The sequence below is a fragment of the Leptonotus elevatus genome, chromosome 19, assembly GCF_054856555.1.
Source record: "Leptonotus elevatus isolate MCC_2025b chromosome 19, RoL_Lele_1.0, whole genome shotgun sequence".
NCBI lineage: Eukaryota > Metazoa > Chordata > Actinopteri > Syngnathiformes > Syngnathidae > Leptonotus > Leptonotus elevatus.
Genome location: NC_141257.1, coordinates 16704927 through 16727024, shown reverse-complemented (window position 1 = coordinate 16727024; position 22098 = coordinate 16704927). Strand labels below are relative to the sequence as shown.

The 22098-nt window shown below is 41.5% G+C and overlaps 1 protein-coding gene across 7 annotated transcripts; it reads right to left on the bottom strand.

The window, feature by feature from the left end:
* Window positions 1-7071: 7071 nt before the first annotated feature.
* Window positions 7072-11517, bottom strand: tac1 (tachykinin precursor 1). 7 transcript variants are annotated; one of them, XR_015091303.1, is made up of 6 exons: window positions 11174-11517; window positions 10427-10529; window positions 10325-10348; window positions 9036-9101; window positions 8740-8879; window positions 7072-7239 (listed from the first exon to the last, which is right to left on the bottom strand). XR_015091303.1 is itself a non-coding variant. In XM_086062855.1 (5 exons), exons 1-5 carry the CDS (start codon window positions 11288-11290, stop codon window positions 7193-7195), a joined length of 357 nt encoding a protein of 118 aa, XP_085918981.1. In that variant the 5' UTR covers window positions 11291-11517; the 3' UTR covers window positions 7072-7192. The 7 variants fall into 7 exon arrangements, 4 of the variants coding, with proteins under 4 accessions (XP_085918981.1, XP_085918982.1, XP_085918983.1 ...); XR_015091302.1 differs by having other exon boundaries at window positions 7197-7239; window positions 8726-8879; XR_015091304.1 differs by having other exon boundaries at window positions 7197-7239; window positions 8726-8879; window positions 9045-9101.
* Between the last annotated feature and the right edge of the window lie 10581 nt (window positions 11518-22098).

Here is a 22098-nt window from a genome sequence, read left to right as displayed (position 1 = left end):
TGTGCCAGGGAAGGCATGGCTGCCGCACATCTCCCATTTTGGTGTCAAAAAGTGGACTCCATTTTAAAAAGCAGGTCGAAATGGTGGCAAAGGTGATGTAGCACGATTTTGGTGGATTTGATCGAGGCGCCGGCAGACAGATCAGGCAACCCGCAGACGGGTGTGTAGTGGATGTAATTTAATTTTATTGGTAAATATGACAACAGTGTGGGACAATCCCTCTGAATTATTGTAGAATTCCATTAACTAATTTGCTCCAAAAAATGTATAAAAACGTTTCATTTTAAATATTGCCATGGTCCCAAAAAGGTATTTTACATGTTTTTTCAGGCTTTGATGCAGCCTCTGACCTGAAAAGGACGCTTGAAACAATGGTAGTTAAGAAAAATTAAAATTAAAAAACGGCCAGCAGGTGGCAGCAGAGTATAGGAGATCAACCAGGGCCATGTTGCAAAAAAGCTATTTCCCTAACCCTATTCCTAACAGATTTGTAAATAATGATGAAACTTAGCTATACTCTAATTGTTATGGTTGTGCTTTCATTGCGTTTTTTTTTTCAGTCTCTGATTGAGTAGAGGGGCGTGTCCTCCTGCGCCACACTTGTTTCTCATTCACAAATCAACGCTTTATAAGGACTGGAACTGCCTCCTCGTTGGCGTATTGAGCTTGCTACGTCCTCGCACAAAGCTTCGTGTTCCAAATTCCTATCTCTAGCTTTGTTTCATGGTTCCAGTTTCTCACGAGTCTTTTGACACGTAGTTTTATGTTGTTGTTTCCTCGGCTTATTGCCTGAGTGCTTGTTAAGTACGCGTTAAGCCTCTTTTGCTCTGTAGTTTTGCGTTTCCTCAGCTTTTCGCTTGAGAGATTGGTATCCACGTGTCGTTTTTTCCTATGTCGCTTTTAGTTTATCCGCTTTGTATAGTTTGTTTTGTATTTTGTTTTTTCTTATTCGCGTTGTGCGATTCTACAGCCCTCGGATGTATTTTTGTTACTTTATTTTCCTTGCATACTTTGCAAGCGACTTTTGTTAACTGTTTTTCTCCTGGCTTCGTCCAGCGCTTTGTGTTTTAGAATTCCGTTGTGTACAATTAAATTTGTCAATCCACACCCTTTGTGTCTCTGCGTTTGTGGGATCCACTATCCGGTTATTCCGGAAATCATTACAGAATACTCTGACCATGGATCCCGCAGAACACAAGAGGTCAGGCATGCCCTGGCTAGTCAGGAGCCAACAGGAGACAACCATCACCGAACTTCAGGGGGTTGTCACCATGTTGGGTCGTCGGCTGGAGGAGTTGGTTGCTCGGATTGGAGTGAATGCCGGTAGGGAGTGGTTCCGAGCCGGGTGTGTCCGCGGTGCACGTACCTCCAGTCCTGTCCGCTCCATTCAGGCAACCGGTCCTCTCACTCCCTACACGCTACGGCGGTGGGCCCGGTGATTGTGGCCCATTTTTACACCACAGCTTTACAAACAACCTCAGACATACCCTAGCGATAATGCTAAGGTTGCTTTTATTATGAGTCTCCTGACTGGCCGGGCAGCTACTTGGGCGATGGCGATTAGCAAGTCCCGGACGAATCTCCGGTCGTCCTGTCAGGGTTTGTTTCCGAGTTACGGCATATTTTCGACCACCCTGTTAAAGGACGGGAGGCAGAGAGTCGACTGGTGGACTGTCTGCAAGGGAACGGCACCGTGGCCGATTATTCTATTTCTTTCCGTAAGGTGGCAGCAGAAAGTGGCTTTAACGAGCCATCTCTCTGTTGCCTTTTTTGCCGAGGACTCCGTTCTAAAGTTAAGGATAAACTTTCTCTTCGCGATGACACGAACGGTTTGGAGGAGCTCATTACACTTGCTATCCGCCTGGACATTCGTCTTCAAGAGAGACGACTCGATCCCGGAGCAGAACTCATTGCGCGCCCTGCCGTGTCTGCTCCGCCTGGGTCTTTCTGTCTGGCTTCTGGGAACTAAGGGCCAGTGGACGTTCTCTCGGTCCAGCACCACATGAAGAGGGCCCATCGTGTGTGGCGTGAGGCTAGGGCCGCTCTATCACTGACTGTGGAACACCCGCTCTCGTCTACCAACCGGGGGACAAAGTCTGGCTGTCCACCAGGGACCTCCGTCTGGCGAGTGGATCCAGAAAGCTGAGGCCTCGTTTCCTGGGGCCATTTGAGGTGGAGGCGAAACTCAATCCTTTTTTTTAATGTATTAATTTTTTTAAGAGCTCAGTATTGTTCATTCAGTAATCTTACCGATTCGACATGTCATCATCATTGCTCTCTTTTTTTTTTATGTGCCTGAGTATGTGCGTATGCGGGTGTGTGTGTGTACTCATTAATTCACCTAAAACCTATTAAAAAACCCATACCGTTCACCTAAACCGAATATTTCAGAATCCAGCTAGAGTTGTGAGGTTGTCAGGAGACCCAAGGAAGGATCAAAGAAAAGAAAGGAAAGTGAAATCCAGCACCGACCAGACATCACCTACTACCCACCGGGTTAACCAGAATCTTTCACCAACTCCAGAAACATCTCAAATCCAACACATTAGGGAGACCTCAAGAGACCAAAGGAAAGACTGAGGAAAGGAAGGAAGTATAGATGAAGCAGAGTGAGATCCACAGACATCAGCCTCCACCAATTCAACGACCAGAGGAAGAAGCAGATTGTGTTTGAATTTCGGTAGATGCTGGTGTGGTGGATCTGGCATGCATGAAAACCTCCACAAAGAGGGAGCCGTCGACCCCGGCCAGGATAGAGCAAGCACAACACTCCCGGGCCCCGCAGGGGCCACCGGCCGGAGAGCAAACCCAGGAGCCAGGAGCGCCCCACAACCCAACACGGCCTGCGCCCCAAGCCCAACGCAGCAGAACGGGGCACGGCAGGCCCGCCAGGCACCCCACCAGCCCACAGCCCCCGCTCCCCTTCCACCCCTGCCACCCACCATAACCCAGCCCCAGCTGCCCCCAGACACCCAACCCCAGCACCTCCTCACCCAGCCACCCGTACAACCTGCCCCCTCCCCAGCCCCGCCAGCCCCCCAAACCCCGGAGACCCCCCGTACCCAGGCATCGGTGCCGGAGAGGGGCCAGACAGCGGAGCGGCGAGGGCACCCGCGCCCACCCCACCTCCAGCCGCAGGGTGGGGCGGAGCACCACTCAACCCCCACCGGGACCCCGGCGGGCATATGGGAACAGCCCGGCGGGGCGTTAGGGCTCGCCCCCCAGATACTGGGGCCCGCCCGAGGTGCCAGGAGGCTCACTGGAGTGGGGCAGGCACAACACCCCAACCCGTCCGCTCGGCCCCCGGAGACCCGAGACCCGGGCCATGGATGGAGCCCCCGGCCCAAGGGACGGGGAGGAAGGCGGATAGAGGAGGGGGACGAGACGGGACGGGGGGGAGGAGACGACAAGAAGGGCAAGGGGCGGCGGCAGTGCAGCAGAGAGAGGGGGGAGGAGAGGGAAGGGTGACGAGAGAGAAGGGACAAGGAGGCGGAGGATGGGCGGGGAGAGGCGAGGAGGGAGAGGCTGCAAGGGGGAGGAAGGCGGAGGAGAGAGGGAACCACGGGGCACCCCGGAGGCACACCCGCCCCGAACCGTGTCACCGGGCACAGAGCAACAGACCGCGCCGGGGCAGCGCCGCACCGGACACCAGAGAGAGCACCGCAACGTAGCACCCCCCAACAGACCCAGGGAACGGCCAAGACGCAGCCACCACCCAGCAGCCAACAGAGGGGCAGAGCTGCCCACGCTCAGCCAGGGGGGACAGCACCTATAAAGTTAACCCACTGGCATGCAGTGATTCCGAATATTAACCCTTAGTGGCAATTGGAAGTGAATCTTGAGTTGGTGACTGTAAGGTGTCATTTTATGTAGTCTGCTCGATCCTGCTGGTAGCAACTGGGTTCCTGACTATAAAAACACAACCATTAGTTACAAATTGCCAAATACAGAAACAGCAATATAAGTTATCGCGATGTGGTGGCTCTCGCTAACGGGCAGAATTAAGTAACCAGATTTAGATTAAAAGATTCTATATACATAGACCATGTTTCTATAAATTTTGATATTTGGTTTTTATTCGAGGCAGATATATTTTCCATTAAAATGCGATTTATGAGGAGGTTAGACCATTGGTCAATATTCAGAGTTTGTTTATTTTTCCAGTTAACAAGAATTGTTTTTTTAGCGATAGTAAGGGCTACAAGTGTAGATTGAAATTGTTAACGTGGTAAGTCAGTTGTTGTTAGGTCACCTAGCAAACACAAGTTTGGAGATAAAGGTATCCTACAGTCCAAGATAGCAGAAAGTTTTTCTAAGACTTTAGTCCAGAAATACATAACCGGAGTGCATAACCATAAAGCATGAAAATAAGTGTCTGTAGTGTTTTATAAACACTGGAGACAAATCTCGGAGTCTGAGAGTCCCATTTTCTTCATCATATATTGAGTAATGTATGTTCTATGAATAATTTTATATTGGATAAGTTGTAAATTTGTGTGTTTTGTCATTTTAAATACTTTTTCACAAACTTGAATCCAAAAGTCAGATTCCGGAGCTGTAGACAAGTCTGTCTCCCATTTCGAGATGGGTAAATACATTTTATCAATATACGAAAGTAACATATATTTTTGAGAGGTTGTGCTTTCACTGCGTTGTTGTTTTGCTTTTTTCAGTCTCTGATTGAGTAGAGGGGCATGTCCTCCTGCGCCGCACCGATTTCTCATTCACAAATCAACACTTTATAAGGACTGGAACTGTCGACACTCCTCGTCGGAGTATTGACCTTGCTACGTCCTCGCCCAAGAGCTTTATTCTGACTTTGTGTTCCAAATTCCTATCTCTAGCTACGTTTCTTGTTCCCAGTTTCTCACGAGTCTTTTGACACGTACTTTTATGTTGTTGTTTCCTTGACTTATTGCCTGAGTGCTTGTTAACCACGCGTTGAGCCTTTTTTGCTTCGTAGTTTTGTGTTTCCTTAGCTTTTCGCTTGAGTGATTAGTATCCATGTGTTGTTTTTTCCTACGTTGCTTTTAGTTTATCCGCTTTGTATAGCTTGTTTTGTATTTTGTATTTTCTTATTCGCGTTGTGCAATTCTACAGCCCCGGGTGTATTTTTGTGACTTTATTTTCCTTGCATAATTTGCAAGCGACTTTTGTTAACTGTTTTTCTCCTGGCTTCATCCAGCGCTTTGTGTTGTAGAATTCCGTTGTGTACAACTAAATTTGTCAATCCATACCCTTTGTATCTCTGCATTTGTGGGATCCACTATCCGGTTATTCCGAAAATCATTACACTAATGCTAATTGCTGCAAAATGGAAACAGATAGAAATATACATTTACATATATATATATATATATATATATATATATATATATATATATATATATATATATATATATATAAATAGATAGATAGATAGAGATATCGAGAGAGAGAGAGATTTCAACGCGTCAGTTGTATCACAATTTACCCTGTTCATCGGAGCAGCTCCATATCCACTTAATTTCACCAATCTCGACCCTCCACGTGGCGTCCGCATTGCTGATACCGCGCACCTTGAGAGCCGGCTACCAGTAGGCTGGGGCTCGTCCGGGGATTTGCTGCGGCAAGCCCGAATAGGTGCTCTGTTCCCGGTGCATGCCTCCCTTTGAATCTGGAGCTCAAAACATTCCCGCAGCCCCGCTCTAAATAGCTCGGGATGGTGGCTTGTGCATTATTAAGCGGCGGGAAGTTCTAGATCCCGTCAGGCGGACACCTCTTTTTCCCCACTCCCGACGGCCTCCGTTGGAGCTCCAAGCGGGGTACCAGCAGCCGAGGGCTGCCCCGGGATACGCGGACGGTCCGCGCAAAAAGACATGGCGAACGAGCAAACGCTGTCGTAAACAACTGTTTTTTACTTCCCAATTCTTTGTTTTCATTCATTTTGTTAAATTTATGTAGACCATTCACCCCAAATTGCCGAAGCTGTTAGATTATTGAAAATAAATAAATACATTTGTTTTCTACTTCTAATGGGGTGAAGTGTTGTTCATGCCGTAGACGCTCTTCACTGCCCCCTATAGCCTGGGAGAATATCCACCACAACGGGTAAAAGCCGCACTGTGTATGATGAAGGCAGCAAAACGTGTGCTCGCAGGTGTACGCCGTCAAGCAAAAACCCTTCAAAAGTGGAGAGCTAGGGTTAAATAAACTGAAGGGGACTCGTCCCGCCCAGTGCCATCTGCACCCGTGCTTTAATGTAATCATCCGCTGTCAGCCAAAGGATCATCTGCGGTCAAATTTAATAGTGTGATTAATATGCGTTAATACATGATTAATGCAATAATTTTTTGTGATTAATTAATTAGTTAATGCTTTAACTTTGACAGCACTAGTTTTTTTTTTTTTTATTGTTCACACCCTTTGTTGTTGAAGTTTAGATATTTTATACAAGCATACATGTTTTGAAAAATGTATTAAGATAATGTGATGCACTTTGGTTCAATAAAGACATATGCACATTTTTGTCCATATTTAAAATGGCATTTTTTGTCGTATCTGGTTAGGAAGTGCATGGTCTTATGTGGCCCCCTAGTAGCACTAATGAAAATTGTGGACCCCTCCATTATTTTAAATTTCCCATGCCTGATACAATTATAAACATTTTTAGGGGAAGCATAAATTACTCAGATTATCGCTTGTCGTGTCAGGGCTTGGTCCCTAAACCCCAGGAACAGCAGGGGTTCATTGTAAATGCATTGATATTGTTTTTGCTCCATATCAAGCTGTTGTTTAAAATTGTGTTTGTTAGATATTGGCTATACTTGTTTATGGACTATGTGCGGCTTGAATGACTGTCAATTACATTTCTTACCTTTCGTTGTGGGAACCCTAATAATCACCACATCGTTCATTACATAACTATCCATACATTTGATTACTGTTTATTTATGAATAGGTAAACTTATTGCAAGCTTCTGTGGGACACATAATGTAAAATTATGCAGACAGCCGAGTCAGACCCCCAGGTATGGAGTTTGACACCTGCAGTCTAAACAATAAGAAAATCATTGCCACTACCAAAACATGTAAAGAGAATTGTTTTATTTGACAAACAGCTTTGAACATCGGCAGAATAAAACAAGCACACAGGGCTTCCTTTCACAGATGAGAGATGTCAAGATGAGAAACAGGAAAGGAGTTGACAGTTTTAGCGGCGCTTGTCGTACGTCTGTATTGTGCTCCATTCAGAGGAATCTGCAGGAGACATTTAATAACAGGGAGTCTCAACACACAACTTGTTTAACTTTAATAGCACAGCTACATTAAAAAAACAACAACATTACAGTTCATTTGACCTTTTGCTTTTCCATTGTCAAAATTTGCTAGGATAACACTTCTTCGACACACCTGATTCAAATTATCAGGATCATTATCAGGCTTCTGCTGAACTTGCTGACAACCTAATCATTTGAATCAGGTGTGTTGGAGGGAAAAGTCTAAAACATGCAGGATAGTGGCCCTCGAGGAGTGGATTTGGACACCATGACTTAGGGCAACCTTTCATTGGGTTAAATCTGTTACATACAAACACAATCGGGCTGTTTTGTTCTTGATTTGACCCCTTCCCAACTAAGGACGACAAATGACAGATTATTTCATGTTTTATAAGGTTGTCCTACAACATTATCCTGTGATTTGAGGTGTGATAAAAGTTAATTTGTCCCACTAATAGGGTTTGAAACAGGTCAGGGTCTGTTCAAAATTTATGACCAAAAAAGGTTTATGTGTATGGGGAAAGCCGACAACTCCCGAGTGAAATGGAATATAGTCAATCGTGACGCGAACTAATTAAGAAACACAGTTTTTTTTTTTTTTTTTTTTTATGGTTAAGGGCTTATCTTCATATTGGGGGTCTGCAGCAGAAGAAAAACCCTTAAGTGTGTGTACCAGGCTTCACCAACCACAGTGGTACATCTTTGAGCATTTTACATGGCATACTATTCCATTAATCAGTTGGCAAAAAAAATGGTTATCTCTAAGGTTTGTGAGTATTGTAACCAATGAATTGGTCGTTAATTTTAATTGCCAGCTAAAAAAAATAATTGTGAGACCTAATGTGAATTTTACAAGATTGCTCATTGACACTGCTAATGCACCTCATGCCCCCCAGTCCCTCTTGGGGGATGACTTGAATTTTTTGAATTAATTAACTGAATTACTTCTAGAAACCAGTAACCAATTTCTAATGTCATACTGTAAAAATAAAAACAGTCATGACAGTCTTGACATCATTTTAAAAATATGAAAATTCAGACGAATTGTCCAAATTGTTTATATAGGTTGGCAGCATATGGGCTTTTCTCATCATTTTCATTTTTTTGTCTTATTTTGTGCAGTTGGTGATTAGATTTAAGTTGTCAATTTTCTTGTGTCCCTTTTGTTGATGTCTGTCACATTAAGTTTTATTGTGTCCACCTGTGGTCCTTTGTGTTAACTAATTAGCTCCCTCAAGCCACATTTGTCTTGTCCAGGTGTCTGTCTTTGTCTCATCAGTGTGTTTGTATTTAGTTCCGTGCTTTCTTTCAGTCGATGTCAGTTTATTGTCTGTGTCATGTCTTGTTTCTGGTTCTTTGGTGTCTCAAATCACATCGTCAAGTCTTTTTCATTTTGTTGTGTTTGATAATTGAAATCCTTGTTTTGGACTTTTATTTTAGTTGTTTTTTTTAAATAACCCAAGTACCTTGCTTGCCTCACCGTCTGCTTCCCTGTGTTTGAGTCCACCACTATACTGTAAATGTCCATCCATCCATTTTCTTGACTGCTTGTCCTCACGGGGGGCACTGGAGCCTATCCCAGCTGGCTTCGGGCAGTAGGTGGGGTACACCCTGAAGATACTGTAAATGTAACTTTTTTTTATTTTATTATTTTTTGTTTAACCTTGTTTGTTTGCATTTCTGAACCCCAGTGTGTTTCTTCTATTGTCTAAAAATAGGCACCATGGACGTAGTGTGTACTGGCTCAGTATCAGCTGTTAGTGCTCAAAGATTTACCTGGCTTACCTGGCTCTTCTTGGTTTCTTTTCCCCATCAACCCAACAAAAGAGTTGACCTTATGCCCTTTAAAAAGAAGTTGAAAACATGATCAGACGCAATAAGAAAGAACAATACACAGGTAAACAAGGATCTAATGAAGTCTAAGGGCTTTAAACTGAATTTAAACCTTTTTGTAGGAGTTATTTAAATACTTAGTCATTAGTAAACTCCAATAAAATGAATAATAGCACAATTTCTATTAAATTCTTTTTTACTCTTTATTGTTACTGTCATTTTAAAAACTTCAGTAACTTATTATAAATTCTTAACAATTATCAGAATAATTATATACTATTATAGTTATTTCGTTAACTACGGTAATACCAATATCTTTTTACATGGTTATATAGCGAGCCACTCAAATGACCAAATATTGCTTGCTTTATAAAATACTACAATACTGACTTCAAATTGACACACATGATGTGCGGCTGAAGATTACAAATATCTGTACATTACAAATATTGCTATGCCATTGCCAACTTAAAATACAATGAAAGAGTGAAACTTTTCCTCTATCTTATTTACTGTGATCATTTGTAAACATACAAATCATTTATTAGTGTTTTGTTGAGGATAAGCGTTATGGAAAATGGATGGATGTGCAACATTCCAGTTTTATAATCAAAGCAAGAAAATTACAATTTAACTCATGTCTTTGGAGCAATAAGTCTCGATACATTCACTCTTGGTAATGAGTAATGCTCTGAAGAAAAGAAAAAACCCAGCAGACTGTTAATTAATGTGGGAGTGACAAATTTTGACAAAAACACAGGGACAAATCCTCACTCGACTTCTCATTAGTTTTTTTTTCTCAGCACAACTTATCTCGTTCCTCTTTGTCACACACATACGACTACACGAATGAATGCATTCGAGCATGTTCAAAAGAGAGAAAGCGCGACAGACAAAAATGTAATCAATCCAAGCATGTGAAGTGACCATTACTTAACTGTCATGAATATAAATGTAAACCTAAAATGACTGCTAATTGTCAAGCATTCTACATTTTATTACTTTTATGCATCCCCAAAAATATTCCATGATGCATAAGTAAGTAAATTAGAAGGAAAAAATTTACCACCCCACTGTTAATATTTTTACTTTATATTTTTACTTTTATTTTCAATATGTATATGCGCATGGACATTTTAGGCTTATTTTCTTGATTTGCAAATATGGATTTTTTTCAACTATTATTATTATTATTGTTATTATTATTTGTACTTATTATGCCAATTACTTACTTTTGTGTGGAATCTCTGTCTTTGCTTTGGTAGAAAAGAAAGAAATGTTATAAGTGTCAGGCTGCAAACAGGACTAAAAACAGTCTGGTTATGAATTGTTACCCATTGAGCGCTTCCCCATCAGGCCAATAAACTGATGTGGCCGTGGCTTTCTTGTCCTCCTCAAAAGTATTTCCCTTAAAGGGTCACTGGACAGCCAGTTGTCCTGTGGAAGGCAGAGGTTCAGAAGGACAAACTAATTGATTCTTATTTAAAAAACAAACAAACTGTAAAGCAGAATATTGTAGGTATGGATAAAATATATTTTTCTGTACATTAATGAACTTGTGAATAATATATATTTTTAAATTCTAATTATGGTTCCCCTGTATGCATTAGTGTGATTGTTTGAGACGAGAGAGGCAGCTCAAATGTCTTGTAATAATTTATTGTTGGCTAATTCATTAGCAGAAAGGCTTCACTTGGCATGGCTCCAGTTCACAATGTCAAACACAAGACGTGCAATTCTTATCAATGTCGACAAGCAAAGCTGCAATACCATAACATTTCATTAGGATAAAGGCTTCCCAATTCCTTATTCTGCTATATTTTCTTACATTCTTTTTTGGGCGTGTTGGGGGGCCGTAAAAATGAACTTCAAATTATTTTATTCTATTTTCCGTTGCTCAATATTCATTTTGGAAATGTACTCCATTTGTTGATATATATATATATACACACACACACACCACTGTTTATTTTTTTATGTTTTGCTAATTGTTCTTAGTACAATTGCTGGTGCGGTGCAAATTAAGCAAAGCAGTTACTGAATGTGGAAAGTATTTATCCTTACGCGAAAATAGACTATACCTGAATGTGGTTGTTGTCTGTCCAGTAGTCATCGATTTCTTGCAGGTCGTTCTCCTCGCAAAAAACTTGGATTGCGGCGATGAAAAGCATCAAAAGTGGCAAAAGACGCAAGCTCATGATGCCAAATCGCTTAGCAATGCTTTTCTGCTAAACGACTGAAATATAAAATTGTAATGACACTAAATGGCAGGGAGTAAAATGAGAAAAGAAGGTTGAAAGCTGGAGCCGCGATGTGAGTGAGGGAACTGCGTCTTCCTCAGTGCGCCATGAGTCTTCCTCACACTCTTGCTGCACTCAACCTTCGGGGGACTTGTCTCCTCTCCTGCTCAGTGCGCTCTCTCCACAAAGCCTTCTATATAGCCTCGGCGCTGCTTTGTAATTCTGTTACAGTTGTCTGAGTACTCGCACCCAGTCACGAGAAAGTCACGTGTTCATTTTTGCCGTCAGTCAAGCCATTGATGGTACCCTTCATTATCATTTGCATCATAAAAGTCCAACGTTTATGTTGCATCTTTGTTGCATTTTTCTGGAGTAATATTTTACAGAAAGCGTTCAATACACGCCGTACTTATGTTTGTCTTAGTTATTTGATTTTTCTTGACTGACAAACGATTAATTCAATGTCTTCAGACTGACGTTTAATGTGCATGCTTATATTTTTATAATTTTATTTTATTAGATTTATAGTTCATATTTTCTCATTTTGTGTAATTTCTTCATGACTGCTTTGTTTGTCCCTCCTGATTTTGCCTGTGTTTGCTCGGTCATGATTTTCCTGTATCTACCAGCTCTCCTTCCATCTGACTCTGTACTATGTGCTCTCCTTTTCCCTCTGCATTTTTGGTCTCTGTATTATATATTTTTCTCTTGATGTATTAAGTGTTTTTGTAATAAACGTTTCCAAGTCTTCTACATCTTCTCTTCATCAACCTTTGCCTCTTCCTCCACCACCCACATCGATTTAGTACCAGAAACATGACCTAATGTTTTACTTGTACATCAAGGGGACATATTATGGAAATTGTACTTTTTAATTGCTTCTTCAGTGAACCCCCATTATCATATGGGATAAGTTACAAACCCACCAGCAGCAGGTTAAAATCCACACAACAGAGACAGTGTGATGTTTAAAATAATACCCCTTCCACGTGGTTTAAACAGACTCATTGTGCCGTGTGCAGTGGCCCAATGAAACCGGGCTTGGCAGGGTGGCGTGTGGTATTGGCCAGATGAACATCTGGGTGAGAGCTGTGGTCAACAGCAGCTTTTGCGTGAGTGTGCTGTCTTTTTTTCTTTTTTTTTTAAAGAGCTCAGTGTTGTTCATTCGGTAATGTCATCATCATTGCTCTTTTTATTTATTTTTATTTTTTAAAATTATTTTGTATGTGGGTGAGTATGTGTATGTGCGTGCGTGTGTGCGTGCGAGTGTGTGTGCATTCGTTAGTTCACCAAAAACCTATTTAAAAAATCCCATACCGTTCACCTAAACCGTACAACGCCGTCAGGAGACCAGAGGAAGGACCAAAGAAAACAAAGGAAAGTGAAATCCAGCACCGACCAGACTTTTTTTTTTATCATACTTTTAACTTGTGAGTGTGCTGTCTTATTAGTCAGTAGCTGAAATGTGCATCTGTGACTGTGTCTATTGTTTCCCACAAGCAAGAGCAGCATTAGCTCATCTGTAAGGACCTAGGATTGGCACCAGAGGGTCACAGTTTAGAGTCCTGATGCTAACCAAAATGCAGCAAGTAGTTGGAGAGATATAGTCTGCTCCATGGTTACTGTAAAAATCCACAAAAGATCACTAAAAAGTTTCTATAGCGTGTTCTCTAAGAATATATGATGATATTGATGTTAAGTGTAACAGTATTGATCCTTGAGTTATTTTTTTTTTACCATTCCTTTTTGGTTGACAAAGTTATTACTGTTCAAATAAATGTACACTGAATTTTTTTTTTTACATGAAATTGACTTTAAAAAGTTGCAGTAATCTGTCGCATCCATTATTTTATCTTGGATTTATATAAAATCAGTTCAACCTGATTTTAATTATTATTTTTTTACTTTATGTAAAGTAATTAAAGGTGCTGTGTGCAGTTCAAAAGGGCAATTCTAATGGTCCAATCTGTGCTGTTTGAACACATGACTGGTAATGAAAAGAAAATGATATTTGCATTTAACCCATCACAGTAATAAACAGAAAACACACACAATATTTAGTGGCAAACACCAGAGCAGTTAAAGTAATAGTGTCTTGCTCAAGAACACCACAGGCATTGTGGATCCTCTCCATCTTCTTCTATCCACTCTTGACAAAGCTGCTTGTTGTTGTTTTTGTCCAAATCGGCTGGTGGTCAATGACTTGAACTGTGATCCCCATGGTAGCAGGAGGTGATATTAACCAGTTATCTACATTCGCTCATAAGAGGAGCAAGCCGCTTGGCCACATAACCCTAATCAAAGGACATTTTTTCACATTGTTCATGATGTCGTCTTAACATCGCATTTATATCTGTCTATCCATTTTCTGTTCTGCTTGTCCTAATTGGCATCGTGGGTAACGGGAGCCTATCTCAGCTGACTTTGGGCGAGTGGTAGCATAAACTCTCACCAGTTACCAAATGCAGGAGGTCCCTCACTTTTGTAGTTATATTTCCAAACAATGTACAACTGTATATAGACGTTGAGTTTTACAATTACTTTATTAACAGTTAAATATGTCATGTAAATAAAAGTTGTTATAGTTAATTTTCTACGAGAACTATATTTCATAGTGAAGTTTGCAAATTTTAAAACTAGTTCAGAATTGTTTTTTTCTCAGAATAAATTCATTGGTTTAACAATTAATTAGTTCATAGTACATGATTGAAACACACACAATTGAAGAAAGTTGCATTGGAGCTCTATTAAGATAACTCGTTTTTCACAGATTGTAAAAAAGAAAAGAAAAAAAGTGCCTTTGTGTAGTGTTATCTTACATGTGTGTATGTGTTTGCACAGTGTTTGAAAATATATTATGTATTTATTAGTGGAGTCAGAAATACTACTTTTTTTTAAATAAAAACAAGAATGCAATTTATGTTCAGTGAAATCTAGACTATTTTATATAAAAAGCAATTATTTACTGTATGTCAAGTAAAAAAGGCTTTCTTTATTTTTCTTTATTTTTAAATAAAACCTTATCCTTTTAAATTACTGTTAAAAATGCACTTCCAATAAAATAGGCAAAATCAGTTGTCATTTTTATGTTAGCGGAATTGTTGGCATCGCCTGAACGTAACGAATAAAGTAACCTGCTATCGAACTTACTTTTAAAACAAGTAATCAGTAAAGTAACTATTACTTTTTACCACTGGCAGTGGTCATGAACAGTAGCTAAATATGGTAACCAAAAAATACAGTTGAAGCACACATTTCATTTTTTGTCTCACTGTCTGAAATCAAATCAGACTAACCCTTGCCTTTTTCAGGTCAGTCAGGATCACCAAAATTATTACATTTTGTTTAATGCCAGAATAATGAGAGAGATAATTTATTAGTGAATTTTATATGATTTTCTTCGAGGTCAAAAGTTGACATACACAAATAGTACTATGTATTTAAAGAACAAGGCGAAGCCCAAATGATGAGGTCATGGCTTTGAAATCTCCTGATAGGTTAAATGATAACATGGGAGTTAATAGATGACACAACTGGGGATTATTTAAAGCCACAACTCCCAACACTCTGCTAACCTGCAAATCAACTCCAGAAGAAAAGCCAAAGACCTTGTGAAGATGCTGGATGAAGCTAAGAAAGAAAGTGTCATTATCCACAGCAAAGCAAGTCCTGCACCGACATAGGCTGAAAGGCCACTTACAGAGAATAAAGCCATTACTCCTAAAGAAACATAAAAAAGCCACATTACACCTTGCTAAAAGACACCAAAACAATAATCTTAACACATGTCCTGTGATCTGATTAAATAAAGTGGAGCCGTTTGGCCATTATGACCAACGTAACATCTGGAGGAAAAAGAGGAAAGCTTGTAGACATGAGAACACCATACCAACTGTGAAGTATGGAGGTGGCAGCATCATGTTGTGGGACTGTTTTGCTGCAGCAAGAATTGGGCCTTTTCATAAAATAGATGGTATCATGAAGAAAGAACATTACAAGGAAATATTAAGGCAACATAAGCCAGGAAGCTAAGACTTGGGCACAAATGGGTCTTCCAAATGGACAATGAACCTAAGCATACTGCCAATTTTTTTTTAAAGTGGCTTGAGGATAACAAAGTCAATGTCTTGGAGTGGCCATCACAAAGCCCTGATCTGAATCTCAGCAAAAATCTGTGGGCAGATCTGAAAAGGCGTGTGCGAGCACGGCAACCAACAAACCTGACTCAGTTACACCAGTTCTGTCAGGATGAATGGGCCAGGCTTCCTGCAGAGTACTGTCAGAAGCTTGTGGAAGGTTACCAAAAACATTTGACCCAACTCATGCAGTTCAAAGGAAATGGTAATCAATACTAAGGAAATGTATGTAAACTTTTGACCTTGCAGAAAATCATATAAAATTATCTAAGAAATTATTTCTCTCATTATTGTGGCATTTAACCAAATTAAATAATTTTGGTGATCCTGACTGACCTGAAAAAGGTAAGGTTTAGTCTAAATTGACTTCAGACAGTGAGACAAAAAATTAAATGTGTGTTTTTGCACAATTTATGTAAACTTCTGGCTTCAACTGTATATCAGTATGACGCAGTCAGTGGCAGAATTCCACTTGCAATTATATTCATCAAATGATGAAAACAATTGCAAAATTTAATTTACCATCACTGGTTATGTGTACTTATTTTATCTTACTAAATATACTAACATATGCTTCTATATAAATGGGGAAAAAGCTAGATATGCTATTGCATCAAATAATGGGATACAACAGGGTTAACCAATTTCGGTCCTCGAAGTCCGCAGTCCTGCAGGTTTTAGATGTTTCCGCCTACCAACACGATACTATGCATGCTTATGGGCTGATTATATGAATCAGGTGTGCTAGTGGGTGGAAACATCTAAAACCTGCAGGACTGCGGACCTTGAGGACCGGAATTGGTGAACCCTGGGATACAATAACAACACATTTTAATAGCTGGATTTATATCGGCCCTTCATAAATGCCCCCATGAGAAGCTGCTTTCACACAGTATCTAATTTCTTTTCTGGCCACAATCATGTCTTATTTTACTGCACGCTGTACTGTTAGTGTAAATTATTTCTCATCATTCATGCAATTATAACAAAAGCAAATTTAGATCACCAGCATGCAACTTCCGGTTCCAACGAGACTTTCACCTGGAAAACTCTGCCTGACTTGTCACAGTAAAGAAAAAGTAGAAATATTTTCATTGGATTTACTGTCGAGTCACTGATGATGTAGTGAGACACATTGGTGCAGACGTTTCAGTTCCCACTCAGTGACGGTGTGAATTTGAGTGTGAATGACTGGTGACCAGTTCAGTGTGTAATCTGTCTTTCAGTCGAAGTCAGCTGGGATAGGCTCCAGCTCATCACAACCCTAAACAGGAAAAGCCATGTATGTATAAAAGGGATGGATGGATAGATTTGCTGTAATAGCTTCTCCAATTCTCCAATTCTGGTCCACCATCCGGCGTCTCAGGAGGGGAAAGCAGTGCGCCATTAACACTGTGTATAGTGGAGATGGGGTGCTGTTGACCTCGACTTGGGACGTCGTGAATCGGTGGGGAGAATACTTCGAAGACCTCCTCAATTCCACCAACACGCCTTCCTTTGAGGAAGCAGGGTCTGGGGACTCTGAGGTGGGCCCCCCTATCTCTGGGGTCGAAGTCACTGAAGTGGGTGGAAAGCTTCTCGGTGGCAGGGCCTCGGGGGTGGATGAGGTTCGCCCGGAGTTCCTAAAGGCTCTGGATGTAGTGGGGCTGTCGTGGTTGACACGTCTCTACAACATCGCGTGGACATCAGGGACAGTGCCTCTGGATTGGCAGACCGGGGTGGTGGTTCCTCTTTTTAAGAAGGGGGACCGGAGGGTGTGTTCCAACTTTAGAGGGATCACACTCCTCAGCCTCCCAGGTAAGGTCTATTCGGGGGTGCTGCAGAGGAGGATCCGTCGGGAAGTTGAATCTCGGATTCAGGAGGAGCAGTGTGGTTTTCGTCCCGGCCGTGGAACAGTGGACCAGCTCTACACCCTCAGCAGGATCCTTGAGGGTGCGTGGGAGTTCGCCCAACCAGTCCACATGTGTTTTGTGGACTTGGAGAAGGCGTTTGACCGTGTCCCTCGGGGAGTCCTGTGGGGAGTGCTTCGGGAGTATGGGGTACCGGGCCCCCTGATACGGGCTATTCGGTCCCTGTACGACCGATGTCAGAGTTTGGTCCGCATTGCCGGCAGTAAGTCTAATTCGTTTCCTGTGAGGGTCGGACTACGCCATGGTTGCCCTTTGTCACCGATTATGTTCGTAATTTTTATGGACAGAATTTCTAGGCGCAGCCGGAGTGTCGAGGGGGTCCGGTTTGGTGGCCTCAACATTGAATCTCTGCTTTTTGCAGATGATGTGGTGCTGCTGGCTTCTTCAAGCCGTGATCTCCAGCTCTCGCTGGAGCGGTTTGCAGCCGAGTGTGAAGCGGTTGGGATGAGGATCAGCACCTCCAAATCCGAGACCATGGTCCTCAGTCGGAAAAGGGTGGAGTGCTCTCTGCGGGTCGGGGATGAGGTCCTGCCCCAAGTGGAGGAGTTCAAGTATCTTGGGGTCTTGTTCACGAGTGAGGGTAGGTTAGAGCGGGAGATGGACAGACGGATCGGTGCAGCGTCTGCAGTGATGCGGACGCTGTATCGGTCCGTTGTGGTGAAGAAGGAGCTGAGCCGAAAGGCAAAGCTCTCGATTTACCGGTCGATCTACGTTCCTGTCCTCACCTATGGTCACGAGCTGTGGGTCGTGACCGAAAGAACGAGATCCCGGATACAAGCGGCCGAAATGAGTTTCCTCCGCAGGGTAGCCGGGCTCTCCCTTAGAGATAGGGTGAGAAGCTCGGTCATTCGGGAGGGACTCAGCGTCGAGCCGCTACTCCTCCACGTTGAGAGGAACCAGTTGAGGTGGCTGGGGCATCTGGTTCGGATGCCTCCTGGGCGCCTCCCTGGGGAGGTGTTCCGGGCATGTCCTACCGGCAGGAGGCCCCGGGGACGACCCAGGACACGCTGGAGAGACTACGTCTCACGGCTGGCCTGGGAACGCCTTGGGATCCCATCGGAGGAGCTGGCTAAAGTGGCTAGGGAGAGGGAAGTCTGGGCTTCCCTGCTAAAGCCGCTGCCCCCGCGACCCGACCCCGGATAAGCGGAATTGAAGACGGAACGGAACGGAGCTTCTCCAGAGATGATATTTCACCTACAACTAGGCACAAGTATTGGGATGCAGCTCAAACGTCACCCTTATGAGAACAAGCAGTATAGACATTTTATTTATACACTGGCCTATGGTTTTCAAACATTCTGTTTCTGTAACTGAAAGAAAATGTAGGTCGGACTTCTCAAATGAGGACAAGGTCTAATTAATAAGAGTGCCACTAATTTGCATCAGAAAAGCATTTTTTAAGAGTATTGTGTTCAGGATGAATAGATGTCGACATCACACACAACCACTATACAAGTTCAATATGCACCCAATTGTTATTTGTTCAAGTGGCTTTATTCCATCAACAATGAGTTTGTGTTATTTACCTATGTGCTCGGCAAATGCAAATGTTTCATCTGGGAGGATTTGTCTTCTTTGGTGACTGTTGTTTGCTAATCTGATTACAGTATAATTTAAACACATGAACAATTTCATTGGTACAGTATTCCCTCTCAGTGGCTTTGTTTGATAATTCTAAATATATAGTATTTTGTGTTTACACTTGGAATTCGTAAATTAATTTAATGATAATCCCAAAACTTTTTTATTTTAAGTAAAAGGCTTTTTTATTGTTTTTGCCTGCCAAATTTAAAGAGCACCTGTTATATGTTAATTGTTTCCACATTTAATGTTATGAGGACGTCTTCAAAAAATTCTATCCACTGCACACACTTCAGTTAATTACTTGCACAATTTAAAATGGGAAAAAAATTACCCCAATAGTTTGACATGAACACTTTATTGCATGTACTGTAGTTATGTTTATTGCTCAAACACAACCTGTGCTACCTTTAACGTAACCATCCGCTGTCAGCTAATGGATCATCTGCGTTCAAAATTAAGTGTGATTAATCTGTGTTAATACATAATTAATGTGATAATTTTTTTGTGATTAATTAATTAGTTAATGCTTTAATTTTTACAGCACTACTATTAAGATGATTAATAGGCTTACTGTATAAATAACCCAGGTGAAGAATGTGGTTAGCGTGTCTTCTTCACAGTTAACGGTTATTTTCAATTCTTGGCAAATTTATGAAATGTGTGTACTGTATGTAAAAGCATGTCATTTATTCTCTTTAGTGCATATCAGTAGCTGACTAATAATGGAGATGAGGAAAGAGCTACAGTGAAGCTGCCGAAAGGAGTGATGAACTGTTGGAGCCATAGTAAGGAGTCACCACAGGAGACACAGCTTGTAAAAGAAAGATACAGTGGTTTAAAAGCAAGGAAGGGAATCAAAACTATGGTTCCAAACGGTTCCTATTAATTGATTTTTATGAATCGTTTGTTTACTTTCCTGACGATTCCGCTTACATCGCAAATGAGTGATCATGTCACACTCAAGATGTATTTTGGTTCTAAACTTTTCCACATGGTGACAAGGCAGCCACACTCGAAAATTTTGAATTTTTGTGTCTAAAATTTGATCAGGGGTGTTCTGTATCCTAGCTGCAACATACTGTATATGGTGCACTTTAATATAATATGTAAGTGTGATTGTCTCAGCGTTTCAGGGCCACGTATAAATACATTTTTAAGAGGCAATATTCAGAGAAAAAAACTTTCATATTTGCCACTAAATAAAGTATAAAGTGGCAAATTTGCAAGTTTCTTAAGTGGCAAATTTGTGAGAAAAAAACTTGTAAATTTGCTAGTTTATAAGGTGGCAAATTTGCGACTATAAAGTGGCACATTTGCGAGAAAAAAACTCTGAAACTTAAGAGAAATACACGTAGTGTACTACTTGGATGTTTGTGCCAATACTTTTATGTCGGGTTTTCAAATAAGGAGATAGTAATGGCTTTAACCATATCATGTTAAGCATTCGCTAGCAGCACAGGTTTATTTATTTATTTTTAACATCAGTGCTTTATCAGCCTGCGAATCCACCCCAGAGTCCGTGGTCTTTTTGAAGCTTTGAGCCAGAACAGCATGGTAGCGTTTTTATTTCACTTTCTTAACTCAAGAGTTATGGTTGTACACACACATTAGGGTCTGCTAGCATTGGGCTAGCCGCTAGCATCACGTTTACAGCGGGCCGACTTGAATGATGTATGCGTGCTTCTCTCGTCAACCACAGATCTATACGGTAACTGGATTAAGTGTGCACATGGTGATGTGATGAGCGTAGGACTTCCATACTATATGTAAATGCGTGGATTAGCGGCACTCACCAGAATTTTTTTTGGGATCAGAAAACATGCTTTTTGTCAACTGTCAAGCGTACCGGAACGCTGACAGTACGTTCTTTGCACTTTGAGAAGTACCTGGACGCTTAAGGGAGATTTTTAGCAGTGCGGAAGCGCCGTACCAGTGCGTTCCGGCCCACTTAAAACACTGCCCCACCCTCTAAAAAAATATTTATACGTGGCCCTAATACGCTGTCATAGATTTACTGGTTTATATTTTTTTAATTGCTGGGACCTTGAGGACGACTGCATACCTTAATTTTGTTGTACTCTATTTTAAACACTTGCAAATATTACATTTAAACACAGTGGGTGATAAATAGAGATGTTGTGATATAACGATATAATAAACAAATACCATACAATAACAATATAATATTATTTTTTTTAATTATTATTATATTTTTTTTAAGAGCTCAATATTGTTCATTCGGTAATTTTACCGATTTGACATGTCATCATAGCTCTCTTTTTTTTCTTCTTTTTTTCTTTTCTTTTATTTAAAAAACAAAACAAAAAAAACAATAGAATATTATTTTTAAGAGTGGGGTTTTTGGTTTGCTCTGTTGCTACACTAATCTCAATCCAAGTGTTAAACTAAAGTAACAGTAGGATTAAGCATGGGTTTATTGGCTATGCCTGTAAAGCAAATGCAGGGATGATGTACTAAAGTGGCGACTTTAGTTTTGTGGTCACTTGTGAGCTGATTGTCATTAACTTAATGTATTTTTTGTCATGATGGAACATGAGTGGATGAGGGATGGTGGAACCAAATGCAGGGAAGCAGGAATCAAGTGCAATGCATGGTACTTTAATTAACCATATGGAGAAAAGTGAACAGACAACCATGACTTGATGGGACATGACTGGACTAGTCGCCATGACAGGACCTAACCCTAACCCTAACCCAGCGTGACGTGACAGGACCTGATATGCCTTGACTTGACTTGGCTGGGGCTATGGCTTCTTTGCTGTGACAAGGACGACTTGGTTGTGGCGAAGACGACTTGGCTGTGACAATGGCTACTTGGCTGTGTCGAAGACGACTCGGCTGTGACAAAGACGACTCGGCTGTGATGAAAACAACTCGGCTGTGATGAAAACGACTTGGCTGTGACAAAGATGACTTGGCTGTGACAAAGACGACTTAACTGTGACAATGGCTACTTGGCTGTGGCAATGACTTGGCTGTGGCTATGGCTTTGGCTGTGGTGAGGACTTGACACACGAACTTCCACAATGTACCTACATTCACTGGACAAACACAACAGACTAAATACACCAAAACTAATGAGACACACAAGGGGAAGGGAAGACACACACAAGTG

Excerpts from the sequence above, each read along its gene's own strand:
- tac1 (XM_086062855.1), bottom strand. The coding sequence starts at position 11,290 with ATGAGCTTGCGTCTTTTGCCACTTTTGATGCTTTTCATCGCCGCAATC. Across the intron at positions 9,102-10,324 it reads GACAGAGATTCCACACAAAA|GGCATAAGGTCAACTCTTTT; the intron begins GTAAGTAATTGG and ends TTCTTTTTAAAG. Across the intron at positions 7,240-9,035 it reads AGAAGAGCCAGGTAAGCCAG|ATTCCTCTGAATGGAGCACA; the intron begins GTAAATCTTTGA and ends TGTCTCCTGCAG.